This window comes from Vipera ursinii (genome assembly GCF_947247035.1).
Source record: "Vipera ursinii genome assembly, chromosome: 2".
In the NCBI taxonomy this organism is placed as follows: Eukaryota; Metazoa; Chordata; class Lepidosauria; order Squamata; family Viperidae; genus Vipera; species Vipera ursinii.
In genome coordinates this window covers 587,728-606,441 of record NC_139513.1, presented here as the reverse complement: position 1 = coordinate 606,441, position 18,714 = coordinate 587,728, and the positions used below count along the sequence as shown (strand labels likewise).

The 18,714-nt window shown below is 60.7% G+C and overlaps 1 protein-coding gene across 1 annotated transcript; it reads left to right on the top strand.

The window, feature by feature from the left end:
• Positions 1–11,292: 11,292 nt before the first annotated feature.
• On the top strand, positions 11,293–17,584 carry RING1 (ring finger protein 1). Its single transcript, XM_083352173.1, has 7 exons — positions 11,293–11,364; positions 12,317–12,517; positions 13,285–13,445; positions 14,456–14,671; positions 16,335–16,631; positions 16,889–17,060; positions 17,405–17,584. The coding sequence occupies exons 2-7, from the start codon at positions 12,440–12,442 to the stop codon at positions 17,504–17,506; spliced, it is 1,026 nt and encodes a 341-aa protein (XP_083208299.1). The 5' UTR covers positions 11,293–11,364; positions 12,317–12,439; the 3' UTR covers positions 17,507–17,584.
• Positions 17,585–18,714: the final 1,130 nt, after the last annotated feature.

The window sequence follows — 18,714 nt, the reverse complement described above, 5'->3', positions numbered from 1 at the left end:
CAGCCTTCCTCTGCCGGACTCCAGCTCCCATGGTGCCCAGCCGATGGGGACCACCGGCAGGGATGGGCTTCCACAGGGCAGGCCTGTGGATCTGCGAGGCACAGTGGGCTGGGCCCCGTGTCGTGGGACCAGACCCATAACCCTGGCCTCACCCACTTCCTTAACCTGGGGGAGGGAGGATCTTGGGGTGTGCGAGGCAGCTGTGCCCCCCCAGCCCTGCCTGAAGGGGAGAAGGAGGGGGTGTCAGGCCTGCCCCAGCTCAGACCCTTAGGAAAGGGAGACCCTCCACTCCGTTTGGTTGAAGGGATAGCAACTGTTACTAAGAATAGAATACAGTATGGAATATTTATTTTATTTTTTATTTTAATTCCATTTATATCCCGCCCTTCTCCGAAGACTCAGGGCGGCTTTACAAGCTTAGCAGTAAATAGAATATAGAATGTAGAATCGAATAGAAAATGGAATCAAATAGAATAGAATAGAATAGAATAGAATAGAATAGAATAGAATAGAATAGAATAGAATAGAATATAGAACAGAATATAGAATAGAATAGAATATAGAATAGAAAATGGAATAATAGAATAGAATAGAATAGAATAGAATAGAATAGAATAGAATAGAATAGAATAGAATAGAATAGAATATAGAACAGAATATAGAATAGAATAGAATATAGAATAGAAAATGGAATAATAGAATAGAATAGAATAGAATAGAATAGAATAGAATAGAATAGAATAGAATAGAATAGAATAGAATAGAAAATGGAATGGAATGGAATGGAATAGAGTAGAACAGTATATATAGAATATAGAATAAAATAGAATATAGAATAGAATAGAATATAGAACAGATTATAGAATAGAATATAGAATAGAAAATGGAATAGAACAGAACAGAACAGAATAGAATAGAATATGAATGAAATGGAATGGAATATCTTTATTGTCATCGTGTAACTCACAACAAAATTAAGTGCTGTCCACAGTGCACACTACACAGAAGTAAAAAGCAGAAGTAAAAACATACATTACACACACACACACACACACACACACACACACAGCCTTCAGATCCTAGTCCCCCTTGCGCTGCCCCTGATATTGCACTTGGGTGTTGCCCCCCTACGGTAGGTAGTGTTTCATATGGTTACAGCTCGGGGAGAAAAACCTTTCTCTTTCGTTTTCATTACCCTGGAGTCCGTCTGCCAGCAATTGCCAAGGGGAGTTAGTGCCAACCACCAGCACTAAGGCCGGGGTGTGTGTGTGTGTGTGTGTGTGTGGTGTGTTCTTCCCTGGGAGCACACAGGCTCTGGCCTGGCAGTGGGGAAGGGTCTTCCGGGGCCTCGAGGCCGGACCCCTGAGGCCAGCTGTGGCCCCGGGCCCCCAGTTGCCTCCGGAAGCAGAAAGGGTCACGGGACCCCAGGCTCACGTGCCAATCTCCTGCTGGAAGGCTTGAGAACCCATAAGGCTGAGCAGTCTGGAGGATGGGTAGGAGGGCAGTAATGCCCCAGGGGTCTTTAGCCTCCCCCCCCAGCAGCCACCCTGGGACCAGGAACGCCACGTGGGGAGCTGCCTCTTGCTCAAAGGGGGGCAGGCTGGGGGAGGGAGACCCCCTTCTCTTGCCAGGATCAGATCCCGGGGGGGGGGAACCCGGATCCTCCTTTCTCTAAATCTGCTGGGGACCCCCTCTCCCCCCACCCCAGTTGCTCGAGGGAGGCCAGCAGGACGCCTGACCCCCCCCCCTCTGCTCGAGTCAAGTTTGTAACATCTGTAGCGGGGGAGGGTAGGGGAGGAGGAATTTTACCCCCTGCCGCCCCCCCACCGGGCAAAAGGACCCTTTTGATTGAAATCTCACTCTCCTCCTTCCCCTGCCCGGGGGTCTCTAAGTGGGGGGAGGGGGCAAGCCGTCCCCATCATCCCCGGCGGTCACTGATCTCCCCGCGGCTCATGGGCGTCCCGGTCCAAACATTTTTATTTTTATTTTTGCAGAGCGACGACGTCCTGGGGGTTCTGCCCCCCTCCCGCCCCCAAAAAAACATGGTTCTGCTGGAACGGCCAGGAATTCTTTAAAATGACCGGAATAGCTGCGGAAACGGAGCTGGAAAAGGTAGAGGAGGACCCCAGTCTCACCAAGGGCAGGGGGTCTGAAAAGCGCGCGGGGGGGGGCTGTTTAAGGAGAGCCTATCCTGGTTTTGTCACCTCACTGGAAGTGGACTTTTGGGGGGGGGCGGCGCTGTTCCCCCCTCCCTCCCTCCCTCCCTCCCTCCCTCTCTCGCCAGAATGCCAGTTGGGTCTCCCTGTGTGTTGGGACCTGCACCCCCAAGTTCCCCCTACACACACACACACACACACACACACGCACACGCACACACGCACACGCAGGAAGGCCTGGCAGTCTTTCTTTCTGGCCGGGATGAATGAAGGGGGCGAGGAGGCGGGGGAGGCGGGAGGGATTAGCCCGGGGTCTCTATTCTCTGCCCCCCGTTTGAAGCCGCCGGCTCCCCATACCGCCCATTCAGCGCCCCGTCACCCGGGGCAACCGAAGGGGGCATAAAAGGTGGAGGCCAGCCCCGGCCCGCCTTCCCCCCCCACCCACCCAAAACACACCGGGGCCCGGGCTGGGTGCTCCCCATCCCCAGGGGAGGGGGTCCTCGGGCGCCCTTCGCCCCCCCCACCCAGGGGCCTTCCTTGGCACCGCTTCCCATCTCCAGGGCAACGGGCGACCCCGTCTCCCTGGGTGGCTCCGGGCCCCCCCCTCCTCCTCCTCCTCCTCCTCCTCCTCCTCCTCCTCCTCCTCCTGAGCGGGGAGGGAAGGCGGCCTCTCCCCTATTCAGCCGCTCGCCTCCCCTCCCCTCCTCCCCCTCCTCCCCGGCCTATTGTGGGCACAGCTGCCCAGGCCCCCCGAGAAGACAGGCGGGCCAGGGGGAGGCGGGGGGGATTCTCCCACCCCCCCACCCGCAAGGCGGGCGGAGAAAAGGGGCGACTTTCCTGACGGCCAGACACACACCCCCCCCAGGCAGAGGAAGCAGCGCCGGGTGAAAATTGGGCAGGGGGCACCCCCCAAATCCTTTCTCTCCCTCTCTGCATCCCTAAAGGCGGGGGAGGCTGGGGGGGCCCGCGAGAGTAACTTTCTCCGTTTCTTTCCCCACTTCCCACCCGCCTTTGGGGAGGGGGCCGAGGGGCGGGACCCAGCCTCCTCTGGGATGGCCCGAGGGATTAACGGGGCCGGGGAAGGGGGAGAAAAGCGCCCGGGCGCCAGGGGCGGAAAGCGGGGTGCGCGACTCCGGGGGAGGCCGGGAAGGCGAAGGCTGCCGGAGAGAGAGGCGGGAAGGAGGCGCCGGGCCGGCGGGCGGCCGCCTTCGACTCCCACGACCCCGCAAGGACGGCCTTGGGCCGCCACCTCGCCCGGCACGAGGGTGGGGGGGCACCTGAGCCGGCCCGCGGGGATGGAGGAGGCCGAGCGAGCGGGCTGAGCGTCCCAGAGCCGGAGCCCGCCTCGCCCTGGCCGCCCCGAGCTCCGCGGCTGCGTTCGCACGACCCGCTTGGCCACCCAGGTCAGTGAAAGCCTTCGCGGGCGCCACCGGGGTGCCCGTCTTGGGGGGGGGGACGCAGAAAGGGAGGAGGGGGACCGGGGGCGGGGGGGGGAGAGTGAGGGACACACACACACACACACACACGCCCGGGCTGAAGTCGAGGGGGCTTCCCCACCGCTGCTGTTATTTTTTTTTGGGGGGGGGGGTTCCGTTCCTCCGAGGGAGTTGCAGGCGGTCTGCGTCGCCTCCCAATTCAACAGGGACGCCTGGCGAGTGTTTCGCGTTCCGGGATATACTGCCTTTAAAGGTGGAGGCTCTGCGTAGAGCGAGCTCAGGCCAGCCTTTTTGCCCGCTGGCGGTTGGCCCTGGGCTCTCTCTCGTCCGGCTCCTATTCCCGACTCGTCGGGATTCGCTCTCCCGGGTCTTGCGGTCCGGAGAAAGAGCGCCCTGCCTCCGCTGGGGTTGGGGGCGTCCTTCTTCCGAGGCCGGGGAAACAGACCCTCCCGGCGATCCTCGCTCCGGCTTCAGTCGCCCCGTTTCGGGAAGGGGCGTCTGGAATGTCCCGCCATTTCTCGGAGGCTGAACGGACCCTCCCTGCTTCCAAGAGAAGCCCCCTCCCCCCCCGCAAGGGACTTTGAGGGCAGAGCCGAGGAAGGGGGGGAGCTGAAGTCACGGAAGGGACCCCCGCGACTGGGGGATTTTGAAAAAAAAAAGTTGTCCGACCCCCCCCCTTGTGACGGGACCCGGCTTTCAAACCCAGTGGATCAAAGCCCTCTGACCCTCCCCCCCCCAGCCACAAGGGTAGCTGACCCCCTCCCCCAAGCGAGAAGAGGAGGAAACCTGCATCAGGTACGTTCACACGGCATGCCCGACCTTGGTCCTGCCCATAAGCAGCTGGGCTCAGGCGAGCCAGACTGGGGCGGAGGGCGCCAAGAGACCACCCGGTTCAGGTGTGGTGGGAAAACCCTGGGTGGGGGGGTCAGCTGGATGCAGGAACCCGTGACCCGGGGAGGGGGAGGGGGGCGGCTAATCCCCACGTTCCCTGGTTCCCCAGCAGCAGCCGGAGAGACGCCGCCGCCGCCTTCTCGCTCTCGGCTACGAGAAGACTCTGCATGGGACTACAGTTCCCATACGCTAGATCGCGGGAACTGTAGTCCAGCCCCAGTGGGATCCCACGGGCCGGGGAAAGGGACAGCCCCTCTCCCCTTGCCTGTCCCTAACTCCCCCTCCTGGGTCCACACAGCCAGCCCGGGAGGGGGGGGGGGGCAGCGTGAGAAGAAAAAAGAAAAAAAAAAGATGCCAGGTGCGCATCCGCCTAAAGCTGCCTTTAAACCTGGTTTACCCGCCGGCTCATAAAATGCCCCGAGGCTTGCTGCTTACTTCTGGCCGGCATGCGGCGGGAGGCCAGCCCTGCTGCACGCGGTTTACTCCAGAGTTGGCTCGCGCGGAGCTAACCCGGGTTGAGGGCAGGCGCGTCGTCTGAACGCAGCTTCGGGTATCAGGCGGGTTTCTGCCTGCCGCTTTCTGGGCGGCCCTTCCGAGTCGCCTTGGCCGCCCTGGGCAGGCGGGGAGCCGGCCGGAAGCGCGGCGGCAGGACCGGAGGGCATCCGGGAGGGAGGCGTCACTCGGCCCGCCGCGGCTTCTTTTCAGGGGGGGGGTTTGTCCGGGCCGGGCCGGGGACTCTGCGGGAGGGCCTGGATGGAGCAGCCAATGTAGGGCGATGTGCGGCCTGGGGGTCCCAGCCCCCCCCACACCCCGGATCAGAGGAGGGGGTCCTCCCAGCCCCCTTTGCAGCGCACGATTGGCCCAAGCAGAGCTTTGCACCCCAACGGGGCTCCAGGGGGTGAGGAGGGGGGGATTGGGTCAAGTCCTGCCCCCCCCCAGGCTGCTTCCGCCCCCTCCAGCCTTAAACTGGCCGGATGTCTGGATGCCCAGGGGCCACGGCTGAGGGGCACCGGCCTAGCGGGGTGAAGCCCTTTGCCAGTCCCGGGAGGGAGGGAGGGGGGGGGCAGGTGGTCACCTGGCTCTCTGGGGAGCAGGTTTAATTTAATTTAATTTAATTTAATTTATTGAGATTTCTATACCGCCCTTCTCCCTGACGGACTCAGGGCGGTTCACAGGGCATATATAAATAACAATACAAAAATTAAAAGAAAATTAAACCAATGCCCAATTAAAATACAAGAATGATAAAATAATAAAAACCTATAAAAACCCATATACCCCCATCAGGCCAGACCCGCTAATTCAAATAAATGGGTCTTCAACCCGCAGCGGAAGGATCGGAGGTCCGATGCCGTCCGGAGCTCAACTGGCAGTTGGTTCCATAACGCCGGAGCACCCACAGAGAAGGCCCTCCCCCTGGGGGCCACCAGGCGACATTCCTTGACCGGAGGCACCCTGAGGAGGCCCTCTCTGTGGTTACCCTTCTGGGTGGTGACCTTTCCCCACAGCAGCCGGCAGAACTGCCCTCCCCACTGCGGTCTGCCCGGCAGCTGCCCAGCCCTTGGGAGGGGGGGGGGCCCAAGTGGCCTGAGAGACCCAGAGTGACCCCCTGCTTTGCCGGCCCTGGGGGGGGGGGACAGAGGCCACCTAAAGAGACTCAGGACACACACACACACACACACACACACACACACACACACAGACATCTGACCCAGCGGGGTTCAAAAGAGGAAGGTCATTTGGCCAGTCCCCCGTTTCAGGGACCAAAGAACCCCTCCCTTTGGACAGCCAAACCACACTGGGCGGTTAGCAGAGAAAATCAAAAACCTGCATCACTTAAAAGCCAGTTTAGAAAAAAACCCAAACATAAGCAAGTAAACAAATCCTCGTGGGAGACAGACAGACGGACAGAAGACAAATGTAGGGGTTGTTGTTTTTTTTCCTGCTAACATTATTCACGTTTGTAAAAAGAAAAAAAATTCTTGACATGCTCTGGGCATCTGGGGGACGAGGGCTGAGGCCTTCCGTTTTTCCGCTTCTTTCCGTATCATGAGGACAACACGGAAGGAAAAAAGCCAGAGCGTTTTCTGTGGGGTGGGGGGGGCTGCTCCTTCTGCTTGGGTGTCCCGGCAGCCCCTCTTCCCCCCCCAGAGGCAGATGGGTGCAGGGGGGGGGAGGCTGGAGGCAGCTTGCAAGAGGAAGGAAATTGATTTATTGGGCGCTGGAGTCCTCCGTCCGAGCTCGTCTCCTCCGTCTCCAAAAGGGTGGCATTTTGGGGGGCCCGTGCCACCCCCAAAAGGAGGGGGGGTTTAGAGGAGTGAGCTAAGACAACCTGCCCTTCTCCTTCACCTGCTCTGGGGGAAAAAAAACTGCACAGGGCCCGCATCCACACGACACATTTAATCTGTTGCTTAATTATAATCTGTTGCTTAATTAGCGTCCTTTCCGGTTTGGGGGAAAAACGTCCTCGGCCGGAGGAGAAAAACCTTTCCACGTAGGCCACAAAAAAAAAAAAAAAAGCAGCCGAGCTTCACCCATTGCGGCCCCCACCACTAACTTCGGAAAAGTTGCTAAGACGCTGGAGGACACGTGGCTGCCCACGTTCACCCAGGGGCAGAACAGGAGGCGCGCAATGGCAGATTTTGGGGAAGAACTTCCCTGGGGAGAAGCGGTTTTCGAAGGGAAAATGGCTCTATCTAGAGAAAAGGAGGAAGGGGGGGCGTGACAGCAGTCCCCCAATATCTCAGGGGCTGCCCCAGAGAAGGAAGGGTCAGCCTGTTCTCCACAGCCCCCCCCCCCCCCCACGAGGCCAAGACAAGAAGCAACGGATGGAAACTAACCAAGGGCGCTAAGGAAAAAATTTCCTGACAGTGAGAACAATTAATCAGCAATCAACCAGTGGAACCGCTTGCCACTAGACGTGGTGTGGGTGGCCCATCGCTGGAGGTTTTCAAGAAAAGACTTGTCTGGAATGGGATAGGGTTCCCTGCCTGAGTAAGGGGGGGTTGGACTAGATGACCTCCGAGGTCCCTTTCAACACTGTCGTTCTACGTTCTGTCCGGGGAACGAGGGAAACTGGCCAGGGCAAAGGACGGAAGAGCATGGGCCTCGGGGCGGGCATCCGGCTGGCACAACGCCCTGTTCCCCTCCCCCGGGGAGGTTCGGGGAGGTTCTGCCAGCTTTGCGGACGCCAACGGGCGCCTCTCGGCTCTCGGCTTGTGATTGTCCAAACGCAATTCTTGTCTCTCCACCGAGAGTTGAGTCTGGACATCAAGAGCCGGGGTTGGCGGTCAGCGGCCCAGAGAGGGCCTTGGGCTCTTCGGAGGATCTGCCTGCCCTTGGAAGCAAAGGGGCACCGAATTTTTTTCCCCTCGGCTTTGGGCCTGTTTTCGGAAGGAGAGAAAGAAGGAACGAAGGAGAGAGATTGCGCAAAGCGGGTTTGAGGTGCCGCCTCAGCGCTGGGCGCAGGCAACGTCTCTACGACGACTACGACTACTACTACTATTGAACATCGCAATCAGCCAGATGTTCAGACTGGATTTGGCCTTTTTGTCTACCCATCGAGTCCTTGCCAAGGACCTGGGATAGGCAGATGTGGATGTTGGATGGTATCACAGATCTCATCGCAGGATGGAAGCTGTTCCTAGCAAGGCCGCCTTTTGCAATTGACTGATGGGGAATTTGTCAATGCCGATGATGGTGTTCCAGTGGTGATCCAGTTGTTTTGGGATTGCACCCGAGGCGCTTATTACTATTGGTTCTACTACCCTTACTTGCCTTTGCCACAGTCTTTCTATTTCTATTTGTAAGTCTTTGTATTTTGTTATCTTCTCCAGTTCTTTCTCGTCTATTCTGCTGTCTCCAGGCACGGCCACATCCACTATCCAGACTTTTTTGTCTTTCTTATCGACAATTGTTAAGTCCGGGGTGTTGTGTTGTGCAGGTGCTTGTCTGTTTGAATTCCGAAGTCCCAGAGCAGTTTAACTTTATCATTTCCTGTGACTTTCTCTGTTTTATGATCCCACCAGTTCTTGCTTGCAGGCAAATGATATTTCTTGCAGATCTTCCAATGCACCATTGTTGCTACTTTGTCATGCCGCTCCTTGGAGTCAATTATTATTATTATTATTATTATTATTATTATTATTATTATTATTACTATTATTTATTATTATTATTATTATTATTACCGCAGGATGGTCACTCCTCCTAATTCCACTTCTCCAACCTGGTGCCCCCCCCCTCGCAAGCAGAGAAAGGTTGGGGGAGGGCTGGTCACCCATGAAGTTTAGGCCTCATCGTCCTGGTCTGTAAAATGGGCCGTCGCCTCAGTTCTCTCCCTGAATAGCTGGGATGTAAACCCCCCCCTCACAAAAAAATCTGGCTCCATCTGATCTAGCCCCCCCGTGTAAAAAGGGGGAGGGGCTTCCCATCTCTTTGGTTTCTGCCCCCTCCTTAAGCACGGGGGGGGGCGGCATTTCACGGGACCCTTTGGCTCCCGATGGGAGAGGAGGGGAGGTTGAGTGGGAGGGGGGGCTGCAGAGAGCGGCACCCACCCCTGAGCCTCATTCAGCCCGGGGCCCACCCGACACCCCCCCCAGGCCCCTTTCTTGTGCCAGAGTGGGCGGGCTGTGCGTGGGTGGTCCCCGGCCCTTTCAGGGTCCAGGCCTCTCTCCGCAGCCCCCCCCTCCCACCCGCAGAGGAGAACAAAACTTGGAGGCTTTGGACCCAACTGGTCTCTTTGCCCCGCCTCCCCCCCCACCTCATTCACTGGGGTGTGTGTGTGAAGCTGGCCTTTAATTCCTCCAAGGAGGGTCGGTCTTTCCACGCCCCTCCTAATCTCCTCTCAAAGGCAGGGAAGCCCCCCCACGAGAGGGAGGGAGGTGGGCACTTCTGGAGGCCCAGGCCAGTCCCCCCTTCCCTGCCTCCTGTCCAGCCCCCCCTTCCTCCCTCTCCCCCCCCAGACCCAGAGGCTGGCTCAGCATCAGAGCCACATCTGGCCCTGGGGTCAACCCCCCCTGGCCCTTCCTGGCTCCGTTCCTTGGCAGCCTCTTCTTCCATGGACCAGACCAGAGAGAGGTGTGGGAGCCCGGAGGCTGGGGGGGGAGGGCCCCCCTCACTCCCATCATGGCAGAGGGTCCCGTCCATTCCGGCTGCCCCTTTTGGGACCCTGGTCACAATTTTGGAGGGGGGAGTCTGGGGGGTTTGGCTCCAGGGGTTTCTTCTTCTCAGCATCCTTCGCACTCGTTCTGAAGACGGCCAGGGAGGGTCTCCCGTGCCCCCCTCCCCCGAAGGAAGCCAAAGTCCCAGGGACTCAGCCCCTACTGCTGGATCGGCCGCGCTTGGCAAGGAGCCCGGAAGAATCTCGCCCTCAATGCACAGCCTGGGATCGCCTGGCGGTCCCCCGTCCCCTGCTCCGAGTTCGAGATCGGCCAGCCTTTCCCCAATAAAAACTGAGCAGCCGAGGCTTCTGCACCCACTTGTGTCTTCCTCCGCTCAGCTTAAATCGGGGCTCTTTTCAACCTTGGCCCTTGTATGACGCGCAGGACTTCGACTCCCAGAATTCCTCAGCCAGACACGCTGGCTGAGGAATTCTGGGAGTCGAAGTCCACAAGGGGGGGGGTGTCTTCCAAGTTGGCCCTTTCATGACTTGGGGACTTCGACTCCCAGAATTCCTCAGCCAGACACGCTGGCTGAGGAATTCTGGGAGTCGAAGTCCACAAGTTGGGGGGCGGGGTCTTCCAACTTGGCCCTTTCATGACTTGGGGACTTCGACTCCCAGAATTCCTCAGCCAGGCAGGCCTGCAAGTCATATGAGGGCCGAGTTGGAAGACTCCTGGATTAAATTGTTGGGGAAAAAACACCCCACTTTCCCCCTTCTTTGGGGCAAATACCCCTCCAAAAAGGGGGGTGGAGGAATAAGGTCAAGGAAGCCCACTGCAAGCCTCGGAAGGGCTGAGGTGGGCCGGGGTCTTCTACCCCCCCAAACACACACGTCGGAGACCGAGAAACCCACCCCGGGGGGGCGTTTCTTTCTTTTGGGGAGACGCTCCTGATTCCCGGGAGGGAGACCCCGCCCCATAAAAGCAGTGGGCAGAGGTAAAGGTAAAGGTAAAGGTTCCCCCGCACATGCATGCTAGTCATTTCCGACTCTAGGGGCCGGTGCTCATCTCCGTTTCAAAGCCGAAGAGCCAGCGCTTGTCCGAGGACGTCTCCGTGGTCACGTGGCCGGCATGACTAGACGCAAAAGGCGCACGGAACGCTGTTACCTTCCCCCAACGTAGCGGTCCCTATTTTTCTACTTGCGTTTTTACGTGCTTTCGAACTGCTAGGTTGGCAGGAGCTGGGACGAGTAACAGGCATTCACTCTGCTACGCGGCACTCGGGATTCGACCTGCCAAACTGCCGACCTTCTGATCGACAAGCTCAGCGTCCTAACCCCCTGAGCCAGTGGGCAGAAGGTGCCCCTTAATGGGGGGGGTGAAGAATGCGGGCCCGCTCCCACTTCCAGAGGACCCCCCCCCAGGGACAACGCCCTCTGCACCCCGCCCGCGTGGGACCCTCGCCCCCCCTCCGTCCGGGAGAGCCCCCCCGAAGGGCGGGACTTGGTTGACCCCCACCCGGGACGCCCCTGGCGCAGAGAGGGGAGGGGGGGTCTCCGCAGCTGCGGATGGGCGCCCCGCGAAGCAGCTGTCCGGGGTGGGGGGGCGGAGCGACGGGTGTGGGGGGGGACACCCCCTTTCGTGACGTCACGGGGCGGGGAGGGGAAGTGACGCTCTCGCAGGGTTCCCACCCTCTCCCGCCCTCCCCGGCAGGGAAAGACGGAGCGGGAGGCGGAGGACGGAAGAGCGGGCGGCCCGGTCCCTCCCGCCGGAAAGGAGGTGGGGGGCGCCACTTGGAGGGGGGGGCGCTGGGGACCCCCCCGAAGGCGGCGTCGGGGGGGGAGCCCAGCCGGGCCGGGGGGAGCGCCCCCTCCCCTTTCCGCGACGGAGCCTCTTTTGTTAGCGCTCGGGCGGAGCGGCGGGGACGGCGAGCATGTGCAGAGGGCGGCGGCTCCCGAGCGTGTGCAGAGGGCAGCTCGGCCGCCAGCTCCCGGCGGGAGAGAGGCTCGCCGGGGGGGCCAGCAGGGGCGCCCGGCGGGGACGGAGAGGGGTCCTCTGGGCGTGCACAGAGTGTGGCCCGGCCTCGCGTGCAGCGAGCGGGGACATCCCGGCCCCGAGAAAGCCGGAGTTGGAGAACGGGGGAACCGGAGGCAGAGAAAACTCCGGGGAGGGGAGGGGAGGGGGTAGCCGTTTGACACCCCCCACCCCAAATATTCGGCGTTTCCCCTCGATTCGGTTTTGCCGTCGGGGTCGCAGTCGGGACCCCGGCCCGTTTGACACCCCCTCCGCTCCCGGGGAAAGAGGCCTCGTCCTTCGGGGGGGGGGCGGGGGGCGGCAGGCCTGACTCGAGGTCCCCTCTGGAGTCGGGGGGCAGGCGAGAGAGCCGGTGGCTCCCCCGTTCCTCCGCTCCGCCAGCAGTGGCCGATGGGGTGGCGGCCGCCGCTCGGCCGTCCCTGGAGTTCCGACGCCGGAGGAACTGGACCCATCATCCTCCACGGCTGATGGGCCGTGACGGCATCTGGCCTTAGCGGCCGGGGATCCTGCTGGGCTGCAAAGCCCAGATTCCCCTCTTCCCACCCCTGTTTTAAAACCCGAGGCAGCCCCTGGCGGGGCTCGACTAGATGGCCTCGCTGGTCCCTTCCAGGTCTCGCCTTCTGGGATTGGGGGGGGCTCCTCGGGGCCGCTCCTTGGCCGCTGAGCTACTCTGAGCCTTCCTTTCTGTCCTTTGCAGGGTTCGTCTCCGGAGCCGCGCACACGCGCGTGCACGGGCACAGACGTGTGAACAGGCGCCCAGGGGGTTTCCCTCTCCGCTCGGCCCCCCCCGTTCCCTCTTGGCCCCCCCCCAAAGGCTGCCATGGCCGCCCCAGCCAACGCACAGACCGCCAGCAAGACCTGGGAGCTCAGCCTCTACGAGCTTCACCGGACCCCCCAGGTGAGGGACGGGGGGGAGGGGGGAGGCCCAAAGTGGCACAAGGAGGGCCAAGCCACGGGAGACCCCCCCCTCCAGGGCACTTCCACTGGAGCCCCTTTCCGGAAGAGGGAGTCTTAAGGGGGGGCACGCAAACGGGTCGATTCCCCTCCATTAAAAATTGGGAACACCCTCAGGGCCCCCCCCAGGATGCCCCCCACCCTCCTCCAAAGGTTGGCACATAAGTGGGGGGGCATCTCCCAGCCCTGACATGGCACCCCCAGACTGTCCAGCCCCCGGGAGGAAAACCTGGGCAGGACCGGTGCCTGGTAGCAGCCAAGGGCCGCCCCATAAAGAGCGGCTTACAGTAGTACAGCCCCCCCAGCATCCTCCTCCAAAGGTTGGCACATAAGTGGGGGGGCATTTCCCAGCCCTGACGTGGCACCCCCAGACTGTCCAGCCCCCGGGAGGAAAATTTGTGCAGGACCGGCGCCTTGCAGGCAACTGGTAGCAGCCAAGGGCCGCCCCATAAAGAGCGGCTTACAGTAGTACAGCCCCCCCCCAGCATCCTCCTCTGCAGGTGGGCGTATGTGGGGGGGCGTCTCCCAGCTCTGGTCTCTTGACTGACGTGGCACCCCCAGACTATCCAGCTCCCGGGAGGAAAACCTGGCAGGACCGGTGCCTTGCCGGCAACTGGTAGCAGCCAAGGGCCGCCCCGCAGAGAGGCGGCTTGCAGTAGCGCAGCCGAGTGGGACCCCACACACACCATTCGTGCCCCGTCTCCCCGGCAGGAGGCCATCATGGACGGGACGGAGATCGCCGTGTCCCCCCGCAGCCTGCACAGCGAGCTGATGTGCCCCATCTGCCTGGACATGCTCAAGCACACCATGACCACCAAGGAGTGCCTGCACCGCTTCTGCTCCGACTGCATCGTCACCGCCCTGCGCAGCGGGTAGGGGGGCCGGGAGGGGGTGTCTCTCGCCTCCCGAGGAGTAAGGGGGGGCCGCGGGGGGGGTGTCTTCCAGCGGGGCCGAACCCAAGCTCCTCCTCCTCCTTCCGGCATCCCGGGACATTCAAAATATCCCATCTCTTCTTATGGGGGGTGAGTCTTTACCCCCCCCCCCGTGGATAGGGCTCGCAACTTGGGAGTCCTCCTAGATTCACGACTCACTTTGGAAGACCATATAGTGGCCGTGACTAGGGGGGCTTTCGCCCAGGTTCGCCTGGTGCGCCAGTTGCGGCCCTATCTGGACCGGGATGCCCTGTGTACGGTCACTCATGCGCTCGTGACCTCTCGCCTGGACTACTGCAATGCTCTCTACATGGGGCTTCCCTTGAAGACCACTCGGAGGCTCCAACTGGTACAGAATGCGGCCGCGAGAGTTGTCTTGGGAGTTTCCCGGTACTCCCATGTTACACCTTTGCTCCGTGAGCTGCATTGGTTGCCAGTTGTCTTCCGGGTGAGGTTCAAGGTTTTGGTTATGATCTTTAAGTCCCTACATGGCATGGGTCCGCGATACCTCGAGGACCACCTGCTGCCGGCGTCGACTCCCCTCCGCCCTGTGCGTGCCCACAGAGAGGGCCTCCTCAGGGTGCCTCCGGTCAGGGAATGCCGGCTGGTGGCCCCCAGGGGGAGGGCCTTCTCTGTGGGTGCCCCGGCGTTATGGAACCAACTGCCGGTTGAGCTCCGGATGGCACCGGACCTCTGCTCCTTCCGGCGCGGTCTGAAGACCCACTTCTTTGAACTAGCTGGTCTGGCCTGATGGGGAGGGTCTTTTTAACCGGTTTTTTATTATTTTATTGTTATTGTATTTTAATTGGGCATTGGTTTAATCTCTTTTTAATTTTTGTACTGTTATTTATTTATATATGCCCTGTTAACCGCCCTGAGTCCCTCGGGAGAAGGGCGGTATAGAAATCGAATAAACCTAAACCTAACCTAAACCTTCCCCCCCCCCCCAGGAACAAGGAGTGCCCCACCTGCCGGAAGAAGCTGGTCTCCAAGCGCTCTCTCCGGCCGGACCCCAACTTCGACGCCCTGATCTCCAAGATCTACCCCAGCCGGGACGAGTACGAGGCCCACCAGGACCGGGTGCTGGCCAAGCTGAACCGGCTCCACAACCAGCAGGCCCTGCGCAGCAGCATGGAGGAGGGGCTCAAGATGCAGGCCATGAACCGGTAGGAGGGGGAGGGGGCGGGAGGGGGCGGTGGGAGAGACCCCAGCCTCACCGCCCCTCCCTATAGGGCTGCCCCGGGCCTCTTCTGCCTCCCCCTCCCCCCCGAAAAACTACATTGGGGGTCAGGGGTCTCGGAACTCGGCCCTTTTGTGACTCATGGACTTCAACTCCCAGAATGCCTCAGCCAGGCACGCCTTAGGAGTTGAAGTCCCACAAGTCATAAAAGGGCCGAGTTCTAAGACACACCCCCCCGGTGGACTTCAACTCCCAGAATTCCTCAGTCAGTGTGCCTGGCTGAGGCATTCTGGGAGTTGAAGTCCACAAGTCATAGAAGGGCCGAGTTTGAAGACCCCCGCTGGTGGACTTCAACTCCCAGAATTCCTCAGTCAGTGAGCCTGGCTGAGGAATTCTGGGAGTTGAAGTCCACAAGTCATAAAAGGGCCTAGTTGGAAGACCACCTGCTGGTGGATTTCAACTCCCAGAATTCCTCAGTCAGTGTGCCTGGCTGAGGAATTCTGGGAGTTGAAGTCCACAAGTCATAGAAGGGGCGAGTTTGAAGACCCCCACTGGTGGACTTCAACTCCCAGAATTCCTCAGTCAGTGTGCCTGGCTGAGGAATTCTGGGAGTTGAAGTCCACAAGTCATAGAAGGGCCGAGTTTGAAGACCCCTGATATAGACAGACAGGAAGTCCTTGACTGACAACGGCTTGTTTAATGACCGAGGTTAGAAACCGCACTGAAAAAGAAACCCTTGACCGTGTTTCACACTAACGACCGTTCTTACACTTCCCCGGGCCGCGCGGGTTTACATTTGGTTCATACTTATGACGGTCGCAGCATCCCAGGGTGTGTGTGCGTGTGGTGTGATTCCCCTTTTGTGACCTTCTGACGAGCAAAGTCAACGGGGGCAGTGGGAGTGGGAGCAAGCCGCATTCGCTTAACGGCCGTTTGGCTCACTTAATAGATTGCCAGTGACAAGTTGTTGAACGGCACGAAACTCAGTGTGCCTGGCTGAGGCATTCTGGGAGTTGAAGTCCACAAGTCATAGAAGGGCTGAGTTCGAAGACACCCCCCCGGTGGACTTCAACTCCCAGAATTCCTCAGTCAGTGTGCCTGGCTGAGGAATTCTGGGAGTTGAAGTCCAAAAGTCATAGAAGGGCCGAGTTCGAAGACCACCTGCTCTCCGGAGCCAATTTCTCCCGGGGTTGAATTTTGGTCGTTAAGTTGAGGACTGACCTGTAAAATGGAGGCTTCTGGAGGTGTGGGTCGGTGGGGGGGACTCAATTCAGCGTCTGTTTTTTTTTTTTTTTGCCGCTCAGCCCACTTCTGTGGGTACCCCAAAAAGATTCCCTTTTTTTTCGGGGGGGGGGGTGTGTGTGTCACCTGTTGGGTGCAAAAAATCCCCTCCCCTGCCGGACGGATCTGCAATGGCAGCATTTTCCCTCCAAGGAGGTGACCCTAGAGGTCCTCTAGTCCAACCCCCACTGGAGGCAGGGGAGCGCCTGTCATCTGGGTCTTGTTCCCCCTCGAGTAGAGCAGGGGGAAAGAGGGAAAAGACGCCTGGCCCTCCTCGCCGTGGGTCACCCACCCACCCCGCTCCGCGGCCTTTCCCTCCAAGGAGGGGACCTGGGAGGTCCTCTAGTCCAGCCTCTCTCCTCCGCCAGGGGCCAACGGGTCCGCAAGCACCCCCAGGAGTCGGACAACAACACCTTCAGTGGGGCGGAGGACAACTGCGACAGCCGCTCCCACCTCAGCAACGCCTCGGCGCGCAGCCAGCCGGAAGCCGGGCCCAGCTGCAAGCGCTCCAGGGCCTCCGACGAGTCCTGCGCCGAGCCCGAGACTTCTCACGAGGGAGGGCGGGGCAGCCCCGAACTTGGCACCGAGGCCGGCACCAGCGAGATCGAGCTGGTCTTCCGGCCCCACCCGCTGCTGGTGGAGAAGGGGGGCTACTCCCAGACCAGGTGAGCCCCCCCCACCTCCCCGAGGGCTCTTCGGACGGGGTCCGGGGAAGTCTGTCCCCCACCCTCCCGCTTCTGTTTCCGGAGGATCGGGGCCGTTTACGGGGTCTGGTGGGGAGGGGGGGCAGGGGGTCTTTGGGGGGTCTTCCTCTGGGTGGATCCCACCTGGGGAGGTGGCAGGAGTGAGAAAACCTGGGGGGGGGTCTCTTGCTTTCCTCACCTCCTTCTCCCCTCCCCTCCCCCCCCCGGTGGGCCGTCAGGTACGTCAAGACCACGGCCAACGCCACGGTGGACCACCTCTCCAAATACCTGGCCCTGCGCATCGCCCTGGAGGAGGAGGCCCCCGGCCCGGGCCCCGAGCCCCCCGCCCTGGACGACGTGAGCGAGAAGCAGTACACCATCTACATCACCACGGCGGGAGGGGCCTTCACGGTGAGGGAGGGGCGGGGCCGGACGGGAGGAGGCGGCCAGGAAGAGTTGCGGGGTGTGTGTGTGTGTGTCCCCCCCCCGGTGACGAGTCTGGGGGCTTCGGATCCCACCCACCGGCCCATCCTGGGATAGGCTGCCTCGGCTGTCGGCTCCGCGCTGCTGGGCTCACTTGCCCGAGCGATCTCTTCCTTTCCCCTTAGCGAGAGCACGCGCTCTCTTCTAGGGAAGGCTTTCCCCCCCCCCGGGGTGTGCGGGAGAGGGTTCGGGCCGAGGGGCAGGAGACCCCCCCCAACTGACCCCCCCTCCCCTTTGTCCTCCCCCTCCCCTGGGATCCTTCCCCGGCTCAGACGCTGAACGGGTCTGCGACGCTGGAGCTGGTGAACGAGAAGTACTGGAAGCTGAGCAGGCCGCTGGAGCTGTACTACGCCCCCACCAAGGAGCAGAAATAACGGGGGGGGGGTCCCTGAGACCTGATGGACAGCAATGGGGGGGCTGTTGTGGGGGGGGCACCCCTCTTCCTCTTCGAGAAGACGCCTCCGCCGTCCGGGGCTGGTGGGGGAGGGGCAGAGGGGCCCTCGCTTTTTTTCCGGTTCCCCCTTCCGCGGGGGGGGGATTCCTGCTCTCCCCGCCCCTCCCCTCCAGTGGGGAGGGGAGGAGGGGCGACGGGGGGGTTGTCGGGGTTTGTTTTCCGCCTTTTTACAGATGTTTTCCTGGAACCGAAGAGACGATGCCCTAAAGCCTTGCGCAATCTCGGTCTGTGGAGTTCCTCTTTTTTCGGGCGGGGAGGGGCCGTTCCTGGGGTCAGCGAAGCAAGCCCGACTCTTGGGGGGTGGAGGGGGCCGGGGTGTCCGGGGTGTGTGTGTGTGTGTGTGTCCTCGAGTAGGGGGGAGGGATCCGAGGTTCGAGTTTGGACGCCGGGCCTTCCAGCTTCCCACAAGCCTCTTCCGTCCTGATCCACGGGCTGCCCGGCTGTGGATGATGGGAGCCGCCCTGCCCTGGGTGTTGGGAGGGAGGTTCGTCTTGTCTTACCCTCTCGGCTCCACCCGCGCCCATCATCCTCGGCCCAGAAGGTGGCCTCGTTTGCCGTTTCCTTCGGGTTCCGGGTGCGAATCCTGGGCTTCCGGGCCCTGCTCGGAAGTCTAGCAGGAAGGACTAGCCCCCTACGTGTGACCCTCTTGCAGGGGGGGCGCCACGCACCCCTCGCTGTAGCCGTGGTCTATATGGGGTGAAATAGCAGCCTCGGTCCCCGGATGGGAGACCAACAGGAGAGCGACGATGGGGATTTTTAGGGAATCCGTGGAGCAGCGAGTGAGAAACTCTGTGGTTGGTACTATTCTTGACCTTTGCTGGGGGGGGGGGGAAAGCAGGTCATCTAGCTCCCCCCCCCCCACTCTAAATGCTGCAACTCTTTGATTCAGATGAACTTTGGGTCCCTGTTTTAACCAGGCCCCCTCGGGTCATCTTTCTCACCCAGGACCCCGTGCTCACTCCTCTCGGAAGCAACCCACCCCCACCCCATTCCTCTTTGTGGGTGGGGGGGGTTGTCTTGTGGCTGAGGGACCACGGAGGCCCTACCCCACCCCCTCGCCAAGCTCTCCTGGCTTCAGAAAGATTTCGTGCGGCGCTAGACCTTAAGAACTTAGCTGACCGAGGACTG

Bases quoted from the DNA above. Each gene is read 5' to 3' on its own strand.
- RING1 (XM_083352173.1), top strand. From the start codon at position 12,440: ATGGCCGCCCCAGCCAACGCACAGACCGCCAGCAAGACCTGGGAGCTC. The intron at 12,518-13,284 runs GTGAGGGACGGG...TCTCCCCGGCAG, and splicing joins AGCTTCACCGGACCCCCCAG to GAGGCCATCATGGACGGGAC. The intron at 14,672-16,334 runs GTAGGAGGGGGA...CTCCTCCGCCAG, and splicing joins AAGATGCAGGCCATGAACCG to GGGCCAACGGGTCCGCAAGC.